This window comes from Primulina eburnea, chromosome 3 (genome assembly GCF_022965805.1).
Source record: "Primulina eburnea isolate SZY01 chromosome 3, ASM2296580v1, whole genome shotgun sequence".
Classification (NCBI taxonomy): domain Eukaryota; kingdom Viridiplantae; phylum Streptophyta; class Magnoliopsida; order Lamiales; family Gesneriaceae; genus Primulina; species Primulina eburnea.
The window spans coordinates 2,609,540-2,628,001 of NC_133103.1; the positions used below are offsets into that span (position 1 = coordinate 2,609,540).

General features: G+C 35.5%; 3 protein-coding genes across 7 annotated transcripts; all 3 read left to right on the forward strand.

Moving 5' to 3' along the window:
* The first annotated feature begins 2,929 nt into the window (after window positions 1-2,929).
* On the forward strand, window positions 2,930-5,768 carry LOC140825306 (squamosa promoter-binding-like protein 9). Of its 2 annotated transcripts, none has more exons than XM_073186995.1 (4): window positions 2,930-3,037; window positions 3,172-3,520; window positions 4,713-4,852; window positions 4,972-5,768. In XM_073186995.1, exons 2-4 carry the CDS (start codon window positions 3,174-3,176, stop codon window positions 5,550-5,552), a joined length of 1,068 nt encoding a protein of 355 aa, XP_073043096.1. In that variant the 5' UTR covers window positions 2,930-3,037; window positions 3,172-3,173; the 3' UTR covers window positions 5,553-5,768. The 2 variants fall into 2 exon arrangements, with proteins under 2 accessions (XP_073043096.1, XP_073043095.1); XM_073186994.1 differs by having other exon boundaries at window positions 2,988-3,037; window positions 3,114-3,520.
* A 2,061-nt stretch (window positions 5,769-7,829) lies between these two features.
* On the forward strand, window positions 7,830-12,457 carry LOC140825308 (protein STRUBBELIG-RECEPTOR FAMILY 2-like). The gene is given in 16 exon segments (XM_073187001.1): window positions 7,830-8,686; window positions 8,954-9,086; window positions 9,164-9,235; window positions 9,337-9,402; window positions 9,498-9,569; window positions 9,642-9,694; window positions 9,753-9,867; window positions 9,954-10,019; window positions 10,104-10,169; window positions 10,273-10,598; window positions 10,718-10,992; window positions 11,088-11,353; window positions 11,450-11,597; window positions 11,677-11,816; window positions 11,914-12,070; window positions 12,150-12,457. Coding segments are annotated over 16 exon segments (2,217 nt in total). The 5' UTR covers window positions 7,830-8,598; the 3' UTR covers window positions 12,324-12,457.
* Window positions 12,458-14,761: 2,304 nt separating this feature from the next.
* Window positions 14,762-18,186, forward strand: LOC140825307 (FT-interacting protein 3-like). Of its 4 annotated transcripts, none has more exons than XM_073186997.1 (3): window positions 14,762-15,201; window positions 15,420-15,454; window positions 15,594-18,186. In XM_073186997.1, the coding sequence occupies exon 3, from the start codon at window positions 15,700-15,702 to the stop codon at window positions 18,010-18,012; it is 2,313 nt and encodes a 770-aa protein (XP_073043098.1). In that variant the 5' UTR covers window positions 14,762-15,201; window positions 15,420-15,454; window positions 15,594-15,699; the 3' UTR covers window positions 18,013-18,186. The 4 variants fall into 4 exon arrangements, with proteins under 4 accessions (XP_073043098.1, XP_073043101.1, XP_073043097.1 ...); XM_073187000.1 differs by having other exon boundaries at window positions 15,617-18,186; XM_073186996.1 differs by having other exon boundaries at window positions 14,762-15,160.
* Window positions 18,187-18,462: the final 276 nt, after the last annotated feature.

Consider the following 18,462-nt stretch of genomic DNA (forward strand, 5'->3'; position numbering starts at 1 on the left):
TTTCAAACATACAATATATAAAAACGCAGACCATATTTATTAATTATATTATTTTAAAAAATCTAAAATTTGCGAATCAGTCTTTATTTTTTCGAGTCAGATATCAGCTCCAACCTACACTGACCCGAACCCGAAATCCCAAACTAAAACCTGAATTTTTCGGATCGAAACGTGTCTGATTGACGGGTCGATTCCGACTTTGACACCCTTAAACATAATATAATTCTAAAGCACTTAATACAATTTTGACATACAATCAATCTGATTGTCCAAATTGATTTACTGATCAACTTTTACTAAAATCCCTCGAAACATAAATAATCATCAATTAAATAGTTTACTTTGTCTAGACCTAGAATTCCGAGATACCACCTGAATTATTTCCTATGTGGGAAAACTTATTTCAGGTGGGGAGAATATATAAGGAAGTTGGATAAAGATGTTTTCGTAAAGTACAATTTGGTTTAAACTGGCTTTTCAGTTACAATGTTTAGAAAATTATTATAATCCCGACAAAATGAGTGCACTGTACGATTAAGCACAATCATTTCTTTTTTCCAAAAATAATGATAATAATAAGCACATTCATTTGTATAAAATATAGAGTGAGTCTCATATGAGACCGTCTCACGATCTTAATCTGTGAGATGGGTCAACCCTACTCATATTCACAATAAAAAGTAATACTCTTAACATAAAAAGTAATACTTTTTCATGGATGACCCAAATAAGAGATCCGTCTCACAGCTACGACCCGTGAGACCGTCTCACATAAGTTTTTGTCTAAAATATAATAGTGCATCATATATTATTGGGTACTGGCAGATACGTCCACCAGCAATAATTAAATGACGAAAATTTGTGTGAGATGGTCACACGAGTCATATTTTGTGAGACGGAAAAAAATATTACTTTTTATGCTAAGAATATTATTTTTTATTGTGAATATCGATAGGATTGACCTAATATATATTTTGGGCAAAAACTTGTGTGAGACGGTCTCGCGGATCGTATTTTGTGTGATGAATATCTTATTTAGGTCATCAATGAAAGAGATTCATCTCATAAAATACGATCCGTGAAACCGTCGCACACAAATTTTTGCCCAAAATAAGTTCAACACAAATTGTTCGTAATCTAAATATTAACTTAACTCAAATAATAACCATTATACCAATTCGCAACTCGTTTACTTTTTATGCTAAAAGTATTACTTTTTATTGTGAATATCGGTAGGGTTGACACGTCTCACAGATAAAGATTCGTGAGTCCGCGCGTCTCACAAAAGACCTACTTTTTATTTTGTTATAATTTGTAAAATGATTTTATGGATAATTTTCTTTTAAAAAAATATATGATGTACTTTGTTTGTGGGATGATGGTAGTATCGACATTTGAAAATAAATTTGTTTAGTAATATAAGAGTAATAATCGTAATATTGTCGTTTAGAAAATGAGTGAGTTTCATGTGAGACCGTCTCACGGATCATAATCTGTGAGACGGGTCAGTCCTACTCATATTCACAATAAAAAGTAATACTATTAGCATAAAAAGTAATATTTTTTCATGGGTGACCCAAATAAGAGATCCGTCTCACACAAGTTTTTGCCTTAGAAAATATTCATATCAAGAGACAAATTTATTTAGATTATGAATAGATTTTTTTTAGTATAATATATAAGTATAGATTTTGGGAAATTTCATATGATACAATCTCAGTTCAAAGTTCCTTTTTAAGTGGAAAAATAAATAGGCGAGACCAAGAAACAATCAAGGATCATATCTTATCATATTTCAGATATTTGATATCATATTAAATTTAAATCATAACCTTTGAACATACTTATGACAAAAGAAAACAAAATAAAACATAACGAAGCAAAACAGAATAGAACGAACAAAGGTTGATTGGAACAAAAAAATATTTCTTCACCGATCGATTTATTACAATAAGCCCAGTTACCAATTTTTGGTTAAAACGCGAAGAACTTGCTGCTAAGGTGAAGCTCGAATTACTTGGCTGAATCAACTTGAACTTGGAGAGGACTTTACTCGAGATTTTGGACATAAATGCTCGAGAATGGATGTTGTTTCTTACACAAACCATATACAAATTATGACTCTCTCGGGTGTGATTTCTTCACGAATCTGAAGCACTATTTATAGGTGGGGGACAGGAGGAAGGAGGTGCATGGTCAGCCATGTTAATGGCCCTCTTAATTGCCATAATTTGGTCGTTGCACCACTTAAGGACCATAATTTGTATGTTACCAATTAATCAAAATTTAAGGTGGTGTTAATCTGAATATGGTGTACTCAATTTTCGAAATTTTGGGCTTCTCTTACAAGACTGCCAATCTCGAGTATTATGTTGAAATTCTGACATACAAGTTTAAATTCACTATATATATATTCGAGGTTTTAAAACCCAACTTCGAGCTGCATGAGCTGAAACCGAGCTACATGGCTCGGCATCGAGCTAGCTGGACATCAAGCTGCGCGGTAGACATCGAGCTGCACACAATGCCACCAAGATGCATGGCCGAGCACAAAAGGACATCGAGCTGCATAAAAAATTGGAATTGTTAGCGGTTAGAGATGAGTAAAATACATCTCTTATGACACTGGTTGAAAATTCGACAAAAATTTGTATGTGTTGAAAGATATCTTTATTAAAAAAAAAATCATATTTGGTCAAATGGTAGACAACATTGTTCCGAAGATTATACGTAAATGTAACAAGAAGATTATATGTAAATGTAACAAGAATTAAGTAGCTTCGTACTGTCAAAATTCTCAATTTTGTTAGACAAAATACATAATATAATATGTTAAAATGTATTCGGGTTCCATACCAATGAATCATAACTCTTGTTATTATTAATAGCTTTCCTAATATAACATAACTTGAGCATAACCCTAATTACAGAAAAAGATAAAATCCAAATCCCCCTCTTCCATATATTATTTATTTCGACGGAAATGAGCCTCCCCTGTACTTGAATACACAGAGCTGTCGTTATGGCCCATTGTCAGGTCTCCACTTTTTACACTCACCCACATCCCAACAAATTTCATGTATGATTATATCGTTTGTTTTCTGCTTAAATAGTGCATGTGACTTTCATTTGAATTCATTGAGCAAGTGATGAATGGGTTGTAGACGACAGGGATGGAAAAGGGTGATTCAGTTTCTTCTTCCTCCGTTTCTGGTGGGTCAAGTTCTTTAAATGGCTTGAACTTCGGCAAGAAAATCTACTTTGAAGATGCGGGTGCTTCTGGGTTGCAGCACAAAACCGGTGGTGTATCGGCACTGCCTCCGCGGTCGCCGGCGAAGAAGGGGCGGACTGGGGCGGTGCATGGTGGTCCGCCACCGAGGTGCCAGGTTGAGGGGTGTAATGTAGATCTGAGTGATGTTAAGCCTTACTATTCAAGGCACAAGGTTTGTGGTGTGCATTCCAAGTCTTTAAATGTCATTGTTGCTGGCCTTGAGCAAAGATTTTGCCAGCAGTGCAGCAGGTCTGGTTTTTTGTTGATCTTTATATATATTATAGTTTAAAGATTCGCTTTTTCAGTAATTAAAGAATCGTTTTTGATTTATATATAATTAGTCACACGCACGAGTGAACACATATATTAACACGATTTATTCCCTTGATCATCTTTCTTCTTTCATTTTTTGTTGGGGTTTCATTGTGTATTATGAGTGCGTATTGTATATCTTAATTTGGTTGGGTATTATGATAGATGTGTTTGATAAATTGTGCCAATGACTTGTTTTGCGATAAGTCATCGATATGTATGGGGTCTCCTTTTCATTTCCTTGTCTTGAGTCATTTGGTAAATTCATATTGGATTTTGATTGTGAAGAGGGACAACTCAAGATTTAGGATGATTGGGGGCCAAACTTTTTTATTTTTAAAAGTTAAACTTGATATTTGGAAAAATTATCTATTTGAGAATGCCTCAGATGGGATAGTTGTGATTTTGTGGTCTTAGGTTGTTTCATGAATTTGTATGTGGAAAAGATGATAAATATTCGTTTATGTTGCTTCCGGGCTAGTGGGAGCCTATACGCAACGTAGACTGTGAACATATTGATCTTGTCCTGATTCTTGTAGTATCTTAGTTGATTAACAGTTTCTTTAGTACTTAATGTGGCTTGTATGAAGCAATTTGTGGGAACGTGCTAAAGCTCTTTCCAGTGTTATACAGTTAGTGAGTTATTCATCGTCTTGTAAATAAAGCTCTTTCTGGTGTTATACATGTTAGCGAGTTATCCATCGTCTTGTAAATAAAGTTCTTTCCAGTGTTATATAGTTAGTGAGTTATCCATCGTCTTGTAATAATGTAACTCTGGAATTTAAAATGTAATCACGCATCTTCGTTTGAGTGTCAACAAATTTGTGTCGAGGGCTGATGAAAAATGCGATTTGCAACTGGCCGCTAAGTTTGAAATGTCCCAAGAACGCTGAGATAAGAACTGTTGGAAATGAGGTGGGAAGGGGCCGTAAAATGTAAATTCGATCAAAATTTCATATTACATTTATTGAAGGAACTTTCATACCCAAAAATGTCTGTGGCCTCTTTCATGCCCAAATCCTGTGCCAGATCGGAAATTATATGGGAAGCAAGATTTGTTACATCTATATTAACACATCGATTTACAGTTGATACTAAATCATTGTTTCTTACGCTAATTTTTCTCCAGGTTTCATCAGTTGCCTGAATTTGACCAAGAGAAAAGAAGCTGCCGCAGACGTCTTGCTGGCCACAACGAGCGTCGCCGGAAGCCACAGCCAGGATCTTTATTCTCCCCTCGCTATGGAAGTCTTTCTTCATCTATGTCCGGTTAGACAGAATCGTTTGGATCTTTTCTTGAAAGATATTATGGTTTCTGTCATTCTAATTAAATGTCATGGATCTTTTCTTATAACCGAGTAGACTCAGTTTTCATTTTGCCATGACAGGTAATCATAGCAAACGTGGAAGTTTTACTGTCGACTTCACCTCATACCCGAGTCTCACTGGAAGAGAATCCTGGCCAATTACTCCAACATCTGAAAGAGCATTCGGGAATCAACCTCCATGGCAGAGCAACCCACCAAACTATCTACCAGATCTTCTGCAAGGTTCCACAACTAGGCCAAATCATACTGGGACCATTGGAGTATCTTCAGAAGTATGTTTCGACGGAGCCTCGAACTCCAGCAGTGCTCTCTCTCTTCTGTCAAATCAGCCCTGGAACTGTAGCGCCAGACCCCTGAATCTTGGGATTAACAACTTCCTTGGTACCAATATCTGCACACCAACAGTTCATCCACCTATCGAGCAATATGCATGCCCGTCTTGGAGTTTCAAGGGTGATCTGGCTAGTGACACTTTGCACGAGATGCCTCCCGATCTGGGACTAGGACAAATTTATCAGTCTTCTAATAATATGTATACCGGAGAGCTGGGAGTGGCTCAACAAGGTGGAGAACGGTTTCATGAACTGGAATCCTCGAGGGGCTATGATTCTTCAGGTCAGCATGTAAACTGGTCGATTTGAAATCTCGAGTTCTAATCATCCCGCAATCTTGTGTTAGCAGCCAGCAACAACGGCGTTTCTTCGCAATTGTGTGATGTTTGGACTTCATGTTTTGTTTGTGTGAAACTTGAGACTTTGGTGCGTAGTTTGGTCTACAAATGCTAGTAGGGCACCACCAATAATGAATTTTGGATGGATCTTTAATGAATAAAATGGATAATTGATTTGGTTTTGTCATCAAGCTGCTGGTGGAGGGATTCAAGCTTCTTGAGAAGTTTGCAGCTAAAGTAGGAAATATGATTTATGTTTCGTGATTATACAGGCAAATCTCATCTCGACTTTATACCCGTTGAGTTTGAACTTAAAATTTGCTATTCCATGAATTCTGAGAAACGAAAAATTCAACTCACTGGATGAATTTCACTCTGTGCCTTCAGAATCTTGGAATCACGTGGCTAGCTACTTCATATTTTATAAAGATACTTATTTTCTTGGTACTGTGGCTGAGGGGAAGGGTGAGACCCCAAAACCAACTAGGCCCGCCTAACGTCAAATTCCATTTATTGGGAAGTTTAGCTAGTTTAAATTTAGATAGTAAATCTCCACACCCCTTGTTATACAAAACAAAAATAATTTTTAAGAAAAATTATAATTTTAGTCCTATAAATTGTTGTTTTGAGTCGTAGCTTCGTAACTTTTCAATGTTTGGATTTTATGACGTAACTTTGATTTTTTTTTGCCAAAAACCTTACATCGAATATTATTTATTTGATACTTATTTTCTTCTATATATTTTTAATAGCCAGCATAAATCTATATTCCATTGATTAAATAATTTTATACAAAAACAAAAACAAAAAATAAATACAAATGATACAAAATATTTTAAAAAATGAAATAAAATTTTTACCTTAGATAGATTTTAATATATATAATATAAGTTTTATTCTCGTTATATGAGTAATGTCTGAAAATATCAGTGTTAAATAAATACTATTTGATAAATTTATTGGTTTCAGACGAAAAAAGATCCAAAAAAATCCAAGTTAATGAAAACTAAACCGTTGATAAGTTAAAACACTAAAATTCAAAATAAACCAACTTATTAAATCGAAATTATAATATCTAATTTTTATTATAAGATTGTTTACTTTATTTATAAGATGACATAAAAAAATCAAATGTATATCCATCAGATTATTGTCTCAAATTTAATCAATCGAACTAAGTATTTATCACAATGTATGGACCATTGTTATAATTTAAAAAGATTTAAATTACTAAATAATTAGTTAGATTCCTATAGAGAATATGAAAAAATAATTAATTACATTCATTTAATTTGTTTGCTAAGGCCATCTCCAATCATGGACACCATTGTGGTGCCATGAAATTTCACTCCAATCCAGCGCCAAGGCACCATGAAATTTCACTCCAATCCAGCACCAAATTTGGTGCTGGATTGGAGCAACGCCAAAACCTGCACCAAAATTGGTGCGCCACATTTTTTTCAGTTTTTTTTATTTTTTTTTGTTTTTAATTTGATTAATTTTATATTAGTGTTTAATATTTAATTAATTAATATTTTTTTGAAATTATAAATTTTTTGTAATTTTAATTATAAAATTGTTAATATTTTGATTAGAAATTAATTAAGTGTAAAAATAAAAAATAAAAAAACACAGATTAAATTAATAATGCGTTAAAATAGTACAAATTACGAAAAAAAACAACAATAATTCGAATATTTAATATTGTATTTTTGTTGTATTATTAATTTAATATCAAATAAACGTGTTTTTTTCAATGATATTTTGATTTTATTAACATATAGTTTGTATTAAATAATTGTACGTAAATCAAATAATTATTTCGTTAATATGAAATAATTAATTCACATTTTAATATATAAATTAAAATATTTAAATATATAAATTTTAATATATAAATTATAATATTTAATTATCATTAAATTATCAAGTTACAAATAATTAACATAAAACAGAAAGATTAATATTGAAAAAAAAAGAATATTCTTGGAATATTCTATTGTAGTGTAAAATATAGTGCAATGTGGTTGGACACATTGCAGATGATTTTAGTGTAACACCAATGTAGTACAGAATGTAGTGCAATGGATTGGAGATGACTTAGAGAAGAAGCTGCAAAACCAACCATATCAACCAGTTTCATTTTGGAAATATGAATTAATCATAGAATTAAGCCGAGATAAATATAATAAAATGGTTAAATTTACATCAGAGATCATGCATTCAACGAAGCCGTGGCACGCACGCGCCTTTAACTACCCAAACCGTTTCACACCAAACTCAGTGCTTTTCCTTCTTCTTCTTCACTGTTCAGCTTCTTCTGCTCGCGCCTCGCTAAATCCTTCTCCATCACACAGGTAGCTTCGAAACCCTAATTTCTATGTAATTTTCTAGCAAATGTATGTATATTCGCACGCAGGCATGGCCATCGTCATTGTTCTTGTTAAATTGGTGCAAAAAGATATCCTCGGCCGACTCGTGATATCCAGTTCTTGGATCCTTCTCTTTCTTATGAATAATCATTTTCTACATTTAACAATAACAATAATGCTAATGTCATCTGCACATGTGCATGTGTATGTGTGTGTGTGTGGTTTTTTTCCAAGGGCATTTGATATTACCATAATCTATCGCAACTAAGTTTGTAACTCTGTGCGTGGTGTGTACCTTCAAAATCTATGTATGTTTATGTGTGTGTTAAAAAAACACACACACACACAGAGTACGCCTATAGAGATCGAGACGTATCGAAGCAATAATGAAGATTGCTGCAGGTAATTAGTTTAGCTTGTAATTGAAGGTTGCAACAGAACAGTGTCCAAATACTTTTCTTGATTTTCACATCTTCCGTTATGCCAAGCTTTATCTGGTGTTTCAAGTTTAATCAGCGTTGTTAACTTTTAATTCTTACTAACTGCGAGACTGACGAAATCTATTTGTGTAATTTTTTTTATGGGATATCAGAAATTAATATAGGCGTTAATTTCTCCTCTGAGGCTCTGATTCTTGAGAAAACAATGACTAAACAGTGGTGGTGTCTGATTGCGATAGTATCCCTGACAAGTCTCGTGTTACAAGCCTTTGCCATCACAGATGAAACTGATGGTAATCGGCTTTATGTTTTCACATTCTGTATAGCCAGGATATTCTTGAAATTATGTATTCTTGATATGTACCTGTAAGTTTTTCTATGAAATGTTTTGAGTCCTCATCATAGATTTTTAATTATCCTGAAGTTGATGAAGCCGAGGATTATGGTGGCATGTCCTACAATTTCAGAGTGACTAGCCTTGAGTAGTTCCATTAAATGTGAGGATGGTTTTCGATAAACTAACTTTGATATGAACTGATCATCTGGTTTATTTTATGCAGTTCAAGCTCTTCGAGATCTGTACAGGTCCCTCAACAGCCCAGTGCAGCTGCAAAGATGGAAATTAGAGGGCGGAGACCCTTGCGGCGAATTATGGACTGGAGTTTCATGCTTCATGTCATCAGTGATCCACCTGTAATCACCAATACTCACATGAGAGGATATCAAGTTAAACTCTCAAAACTAACTACTTGTACCTACCAAACTTGCAGGGATCTTAAAGGGCTAGGCCTAGCTGGGAATCTCGGGTTTCAGCTCTCTAATCTGAGAAATCTGAAGCAGCTGTAAGTACTTAGATGAATACTTTGCACTTGAATCAACCATTGGTCACATTGAATCTTTGTACTTATCTGCCTTTCCCTTGTCGGGAACTTCATGTTATTAGGGACCTCAGCTCAAATAACATCAATAGCGAAATACCTTATGATTTACCTCTTAATCTAACACACCTGTAAGACAATCAAAATTGATCTTTATACCAAGTATTGAGTTCAACTGTAGACACTATTGCCAAAATAATTACGTTCTTTAACTCGATGAATGCAGAAACTTGGCAGGAAATAAATTTAGTCAAAGCATTCCATACTCCTTGGATTTAATGAAGAATCTTAGGCATCTGTAAGTGGCTTATGCTTCAGCAGTTCGGTTCTGCAATTATGCAATACTTCTGAATTTTAATTTTCGTCGCAGCAATGTGAGCCATAATGCGCTATCTGGAGCTTTGGGAAATGTATTTAGTGGCCGTACAGAATCTCAGAGGAATGTATGCTATTTTATCACATTCTTTGTATCGAACCTAAGTATATTCCCTGTTCCATTTTGCTCAGAATAAGATTTAAACCAGGGATTTGTCATTCAACAACTTCACTGGAGATCTCCCTACCTCCTTCAAATCTTTGTCTAACCTGACAGGATTGTGAGTTTTGTATCTTCAGATTCAGAATGATATGGTGCCGATATCTGGTCCTTAAGTTTCCAAGTAACTGAGAGATTATATCGCAGGTTCTTGCAGGGAAATCACTTTACCGGATCAGTAATTTTCTTGGCCAATCTCCCACTTTATGACTTGTATGATCCTTTCGATAAAAAACGTTTCAACTTTCAAATTAGTATCTATTATACTTGTTTCTGCGCTCATATTTCTCGTTTTAGGAATATTGAAGACAACCATTTTAGTGGTATTATTCCAGAAAAGTTTCAATCAATACACAACTTATGGTAAAGCTGTATTAGCCAGCCACATCTATCTAAGCTTCTTCATTTCCCTTTCATGTATTTGCACAACTAAATCCTCTGTCTCTGTTCCATCATCTATATTTAGGATTGGGGGTAACAAGTTTGACAAAGAAACAAACTATCCACCCTGGAACTTTCCCGATACTATTCCCACAGAGCAGAATATCAGCAGTCCACCAGTAACAAATTTAACAGATTTTGAGAGCCATCCTGCTCATATAGAATCAGGCCACAGCAAGAAAAGACCAAGCCCATCTGGAATAGTTATGTTGGTTGGTGGAGGCACACTCATTGCAGTATTTGCTGCTCTTTTTGTTGTAGTTCGCAATCATCGATCACGTGAGAAAGCAGTTGGAGAGACAGAGATCTGTGAAGGTTCCACGAGAAATAGAGCTATTTGCACAGTCCAAGGTCATTCTCAGGATTTACTTGTTACTTAGGAATATGATTCTGTTGGTATCAGTGATCAGTTATTGTTATTTAGTTTTCATAACGTTGCAATGCCCATATCATATGTTTTTTGTTTTTAGGCATGGATTTGTGGTCAATGGCTGCAGAGGACAGCCCACATATATCAGGATTCAGCTCCTCCCCTTTGATTACCCCCTCACGTCAGCCTCCTATTCGAACTAAAACCATGAAAGTGCCAAAGAGAAAAAGCTACTCGGGTAGAAAGATTCCTATTACAGCAAAAGTTTACAGTCTAGGAGAGCTCCAAATAGCAACCAACAGCTTCAGTGAAGAAAACCTTCTTGGAGAGGGATCTCTTGGTTCTGTATACCGAGCAGAGTTTCCAGATGGCACGGTAAAGCTCTGAACTTGATTCATCTAACTCAAGTTGTACATATGTTGAAGTTTCAAGCAAAGCAAATTTTCTGATCCGCACTTCAATTCGATTAGATTTTGGCTGTCAAAATCATTAGCATGGTATCTCTATCCATCGTCGAAGAAGAACAGTTCTTGGATGTGATTCGAAATGCATCAAGATTGAAGCACCCTAACATTGTGACACTTTTTGGATACTGTATGGAGCATGGCCAACATCTCCTTGTGTACGAATATATTAGGAATTTGTGCCTTGAAGATGCTTTACACTGCGTCACATACAAACCATTATCTTGGGGTCTACGCCTACAAATCTCTCTTGGCATTTCTCAGGCATTGAAGTGAGTATTTCCAAGCCACTTCGTAACCCACACTCACTTGTAATCTGCCGTTCATTAACTTCTTTCATCACAATTCTGTCTGTGTCGAATGATCAGTTACATGCATTCATCCTGCGTGCCTCCCGTTGCCCACAGTAACTTAAAGGCTGCAAATATCTTACTTGATGAAACACTTAAGCCCCATGTTTGTGATTGCGGGCTGGCTATCTTGAGACCCTTGACGAGCAACAGTGTGAAGCTCAAGGTAAACGTCAAAATATCAGCATCTACAATACGTTTTGCTTGAGATCAAGGACTAAGTATCAGATCAAAATTGCATACAGGCTTCAGAAATGGCTATTTCTGATAGTGGCTATATCGCACCGGAACATGCTCAACCTGGAATTTGCGATACAAAGGCTGATGTCTATGCCTTCGGAGTGTTGCTTTTAGAGCTTTTAACAGGAAGGAGGCCTTTTGACAAGTACAGCGTTTATAAATACTATTAAGATTCTGGATAACTCAAACGTGAATATCGCAAGTAAAAGTCATTGATATGATAGGTTTTATGAACCATGCAGCTCAAGATCAAGATCAGAAAAATCATTGGTGAGATGGGCTTCCTCCAGGCTTCATGACAACGCATCTTTGGAAGAGATGATCCATCCATCCATCTTGCGAACCATGTCCTCGAAACCTCTTTCACGTTTTGCGGACATTGTCTCTGCCTGCATTCAGGTACGTACTTTCATGACACCAATTCGTTACATTAAAATAATATTCAAGAACTTGATTTCGATAACACGATCATGATCAGCCTGAGAAGGAATTTAGGCCACAAATGTCTGAAATCGTCAAGTCCCTGACGTGCCTTGTGCAAAAGCCAGGTAGCATAGATGGGACCATTGAAGCAGATTCTTTGGAGCGATCGTTCCGCTCAACCAACACCCGATTCTTTGGATCACCAGCTATCAGCTACTATTCTGTCTAGTCAGCTAACGATGTACGTGTAACCTTGAACCAAAAACGTTGATTTCTTAAGTCGATATTTTTTTTATTGTTGGCTAAAGCCGCCTTTTCAGAGCAAGCACTAAAATAAAATATCATCTGAAATGGATCGGAGGAATAAACAATAGCAGTAGACGAGAGGTCAAAACGCTGTCATGCATTGAATTTTAAATTGACATTAGCTTTTTCAAATTTAAATTAATTATAAAAAAAAATTGTTGATGAAGTAAAATTCAAACCTTCCAATAAATAGAATTATATACTAATTATCTACATGTAATAAATTTTTATATCTTTATTAAACGCATATAATATTTACATTGGATTAATAATAATAATAATAACAATAATAACAATAAAGGTAAAAGAATCAAATGCCCACTATTTTACACTAATCCCGTAAAAAGACGGTTGATTTCATCTTACATGTAGGGGCACAATCTCTATGATAGAATCAAAAACTCAAATTTAACCATATATATATGGGGTCTATTAATTTTTTTAAATCATATATGTATGTGAATTTTGTTCATCCAAACTAGGTGAGCACAGTGCCCCACGTAGCGTCAAACCTACCTAAAATGACAGCCTGACACTCTCTTGTCATGTGTGAAAATAGGGCGACTTTGACTTTGTTTTACATTTCCTTTCGCCCCTTTATTTTCGTTTTTTCTTTTAAAAATATTTTATTCTCTTCTCTGAAAAATTTCGAATCTAAGTTTTTTTAAAAATAAATAATAGAAGCTAATTCGGGTTCTCCATTTTGCTTATAAAATCCAAACCAGTTTGCTGATAGGAGGGAAGGTATTTTGGAACAGGTGGCAAGTGTGGAAAAGTTTTATCTACTTTTTATGGTCGCTTTTATTCCTTTCTTGTAAAAAAAGGAATTGTATACAAAATTATGAGATGTGAATATACCAACTTTTGAAAAAACAATGGAATTTTGAAACGTAGACTTTTTTTTTTTTTTTAAACAAATCGTAGACTTTTCTTTTAAAAATGAGAAAATATATAACATTTCTTAAAGTCGTGACTGGAAAATAAAAAATTTCTTAGAACGATTTCTTTATAAAAAAAATAACATTTTTTTAGCAACATCAATAACCTTTTACCATCTTATTGTTCTCGAGTATTTTTTAAAAAAATAAATTTTCTTTTTCCTAATCGAGGTCACGGGAAACATGACAAATATATTATTCATTAATTTTTTAAATATAGAAACACTACGGTTTGAAAATTATGCGAAAATAAAATAAAGAATCGAGCCTCGGCCCGATGTATACGGGGTTGGCATGTGGGACGACCAGACCAAAGTCCATCGCATGCGTGACATGCGCCCCTCAAGTCAATCAACAGACGAAACAAAACACATACGAATGAGGCATCAATTTTCACTCTCACCCATAACTATACCATTCACTCCCAAACATTTTTTTAAAAAAAATTGGTTGATTACTTTCACAAATCTTATGTGGTATAATTTTAACATTATTCCATATAATAACCAGTGTAATCTCATTGAAATCTATCATTTTTTTAATTCAAAATGAACAAAAAAATATGTACAAAACTGATATTGATTTTGAAACAAATATATAGGAAGGTTTAAACAAATTTTTGGTAATTAAGGAAAAACACTAGTGAGGTAATAAATAAAATATTAGTATCAATGTGTAATTAAAAATGAATATAAAAAAACATGTAATATTTTAGTGGATAAATATTTTAAATTTATCATGTAGAGTAAAATAGCTATAAATTAATAATGTTGGAACCACAAAATTTTATTAATTTACAAAATGTATTAATTAATCGATAAATTAACAATTTATTATTTTAATAGAATTTTCATATTTTTATAGAATTATTATTTTACGATATTGACATGGTCATAGTTTTATACATGATTACTTCGAAAAAATATATCTTATTAATTTATCGAAATTATTAGTTTAGCATAATTTTTCAAGTAAGGACCGAGAAAAATTTTTAAAAATATATTTGATTTACCGAGTACTAATTTATATGAGTCTTATTATTTATCTTTGACAATTTGATTTGTATTTAGATAATTTATGGTGTTAGTCAATATGGTAGTTGATTGTAATTTGTGATATAATCATCTCATCGATTTTCCTTATTAAAAATATTAAATCATCTTAATTAATGACAATTTATATTTTTTTTCCTTTGTTACCAATATAAATGGTATTTTTACTTTTGTACAATAATTTTTCGTTTTATATTAAATATTAATAGTTGTAGATAAATAATATGGGGATGTGATGAACAAAAAATTTATAATTGGAGATGTCACTGTAATTTACAAGAAACATTATAAGGGTGGAAGATGAATATAACTATAGTTGCAGGGGTTAAGGGTAATTAACCCCAACAGTACGATACGTTCAAACATACGAACACACAGAACACACGGTGGGTCGGTGAGGTATTTTGCAAAGTAGAGTCATGGGATCTCTCTCGCTGTCCCCCACCACTGTTTCCTTCTCTCTCTGGAGAAAGTAGCAAAAATTGGAAAAAGAAAAAGGAAAATTGGGGTCTCAAATTTTAGCTCTCTGTTTCTTTGTGGTCTCGCCTTTTCTTTTTCCTTGATTCTTAATGCCAACAAAAACAAAAACCCTTGTTTGCTTTTTTCTTTCTTTCTTTTACCCCTAACTTGTTCCAATCTCTCTCCGCAGAACCTTATCGTCTCAGCTTTCTTGAACCGTAGAGTATATTCATTATATAGCTCACCCACTTTTGTTAGTTTGTTTTTTTTTCTGTTAGTGGGTGCGGTGCGTTCTTGCATTGTTAGGGCTGGTGAGTTGTTACTTCGTGCTTTTAGATCTGATTTTGTGGGGGTGGGGTGGGTTTTTTTTTAATAGTTTTTATTCTGATTTAAGCTGAAAAGGTGAAATTTTTATGGGTTTGTTGATTTATATTTCTTGATATGATTTTAATTATCTATAAGTTTGGATTTTATTTTTTTGATATTGTGATTGCTGGCCTTTATTTGGTTTCGATTTTTTATATAACGTTATTTTTAAACTGCTGATATGCTTTTGCTTTTGTCCTGCAGGTTTGAGGCATTCAGATCTGAAGCTGTGAATGAAGGTTTTTTTCTGTACCATATTTTTGTATTCAGTTTTTTTTTCAGAAGTAAAGGATGCTGGATTTGTTTCTTTTCTTATTTTTTAGTGTTCATTACCCTTTGTAAGCCCACTTTAATGAATTTTTCGTGGTACATTGGCAGTTCGATCGTTGTTTCTTATGTAGGAAGTGCTCATAATTAATTTCTGCTGAGATCTGCGAAGAAATTGTGCTTTCTTCCGGATTTAGTATTTTACTGGTAAAAAGAAATGCAGAGGCCTCCACCAGAGGATTTCTCTCTTAAGGAGACCAACCCCCACCTAGGTGGAGGGAAGGTAACCGGGGACAAGCTAACGAGCACCTATGACCTCGTTGAGCAAATGCAATACCTTTACGTCCGTGTTGTTAAGGCAAAAGATCTACCTGGTAAGGACATGACTGGTGGCTGCGATCCTTATACTGAAGTTAAGCTTGGTAACTACAAGGGAACGACCCGTCATTTCGAGAAGAAATCAAACCCCGAATGGAATCAGGTATTTGCTTTCTCCAAGGATCGAATTCAAGCCTCGGTTCTTGAGGTCGCTGTAAAAGATAAGGATGCAGTGAAAGACGATTTTATTGGTCGTGTGCTATTTGACTTGAATGACGTTCCGAAAAGGGTTCCCCCAGATAGTCCTCTTGCCCCACAATGGTATCGGCTGGAGGATAGGAAGAATGATAAGGTGAAAGGGGAGTTGATGTTGGCTGTTTGGATGGGAACTCAAGCGGACGAAGCTTTTCCTGAGGCGTGGCATTCTGATGCTGCAGCAGTGAGTGGTGCAGATAGTATTGCAACTATCAGGTCGAAGGTCTATCTCTCTCCAAAGCTTTGGTATTTGAGGGTAAATGTAATAGAAGCACAGGATTTGCAGCCAACTGATAAAAGTAGGTTTCCAGAAGTTTTTGTGAAGGCCATCTTGGGTAATCAGGCACTAAAGACGAGGATTTCCATGAACAAAAGTATCAATCCTATGTGGAATGAGGATCTGATGTTTGTGGCTGCAGAACCATTTGAGGAGCCATTGATATTGAGTGTAGAAGACCGAGTTGCTCCGAGCAAAGATGAAGTTCTTGGAAGATGTGCTATTCCTTTGCAGTATGTAGATAGGAGATTGGATCATAAACCAATAAACACAAAGTGGTTTAATCTAGAGAAACATATATTAGTCGAAGGTGAAAAGAAAAAAGAAGTAAAGTTTGCGAGCAGGATTCATATGAGAATTTGCTTGGAAGGTGGTTACCATGTTCTTGATGAGTCGACTCACTACAGCAGTGATCTTAGACCCACAGCAAAGCAATTGTGGAAATCAAGCATTGGGGTTCTGGAATTAGGTATTTTGAATGCTCAGGGGCTGTCGCCGATGAAAACCAAAGATGGGCGGGCAACAACGGATGCTTATTGTGTTGCCAAATTCGGACAAAAGTGGGTAAGGACAAGGACAATTCTTGACAGTTTTTCTCCCAAGTGGAACGAACAGTACACGTGGGAAGTGTTTGATCCTTGCACTGTAATAACCATTGGTGTGTTTGACAACTGTCATTTTCATGATAAGGCTGGAAGGGATTCTCGAATAGGAAAGGTCCGGATTCGACTTTCTACTTTAGAAACTGACCGTGTGTACACACACACGTATCCTCTTCTTGTTTTGCATCCCAGTGGTGTCAAAAAGATGGGTGAAATTCATTTGGCTGTACGTTTCTCTTGCTCGTCCCTGCTAAACATGATGCATATGTACTCACAACCGTTGCTACCCAAAATGCACTACATTTACCCACTAACTGTAGGCCAGCTCGACAACTTGAGGCACCAAGCCACTCAGATAGTCTCCGTGAGGCTAAGTCGAGCCGAGCCTCCTTTGAGGAAGGAGGTGGTGGAGTATATGCTCGATGTGGGCTCTCACATGTGGAGTATGAGAAGAAGCAAAGCAAACTTTTTCCGAATTATGGGTGTTTTGAGTGGGTTAATCGCTGTTGGTAAATGGTTTGATCAGATATGCAATTGGAAGAATCCCATTACCACCGTTCTGATTCACATCTTGTTCTTGATCCTGGTTATGTATCCCGAGCTTATATTACCGACTATTTTTCTCTACTTGTTCTTGATTGGAGTATGGTACTATAGATGGAGACCAAGGAATCCACCCCACATGGACACTCGCCTCTCTTGCGCCGACAATGCTCATCCAGATGAATTGGATGAGGAATTTGACACTTTTCCGACTTCACGGCCTGCTGACATCGTACGGATGAGGTATGACCGTCTTCGAAGCATTGCTGGACGGATTCAAACTGTAGTTGGGGACTTGGCGACACAAGGGGAGAGGCTTCAGTCCCTGTTAAGCTGGCGAGATCCCAGAGCTACTGCTTTGTTTGTCCTTTTCTGTTTAATTGCTGCCATAGTTCTCTATGTCACACCTTTCCAGGTCGTGGCTCTTCTGACCGGATTTTATGTGCTAAGACATCCCAGGTTTCGATACAAGCTTCCCTCTGTGCCACTTAACTTCTTTCGAAGGTTGCCAGCTAGAACAGACTATATGTTGTAAACGGTTTCAGTTCATTCCCATTTTCATTAAGTTGGCTTAAAAATATGCTCTTTAGTCTGAATGGATCTTGTTTGATCCAAATGTTTCACCAAGTGGTGAAGTTCGTGTTGTGGTATGATGTGTAATCTGTCTTGAAACTTGCATATTTTGCAAATTTTCAGGTTCTTTTAAATTTTTTTCCGGGTAATTTACGTTCAAAAGTTGGTTGTGTAGGAGACAGATGCATCACTCTACTCTCTAGTTGCATAGTTGTCATCGGGACGAGGTATCCTTCATCTTTACTGGTAGATTATACGAGAATGAGTCATTATCATGCATATGCGATTAAGTTTTATGTATGGTTTTTGGTTCACTGCGAAACCCAATTATTTAAACGGTTCAGTTAATTTTGTGAAGGTTGATCGGTTCTTTTATGGAGGATCATATTTAATCCAGACGCAGTATAAATCC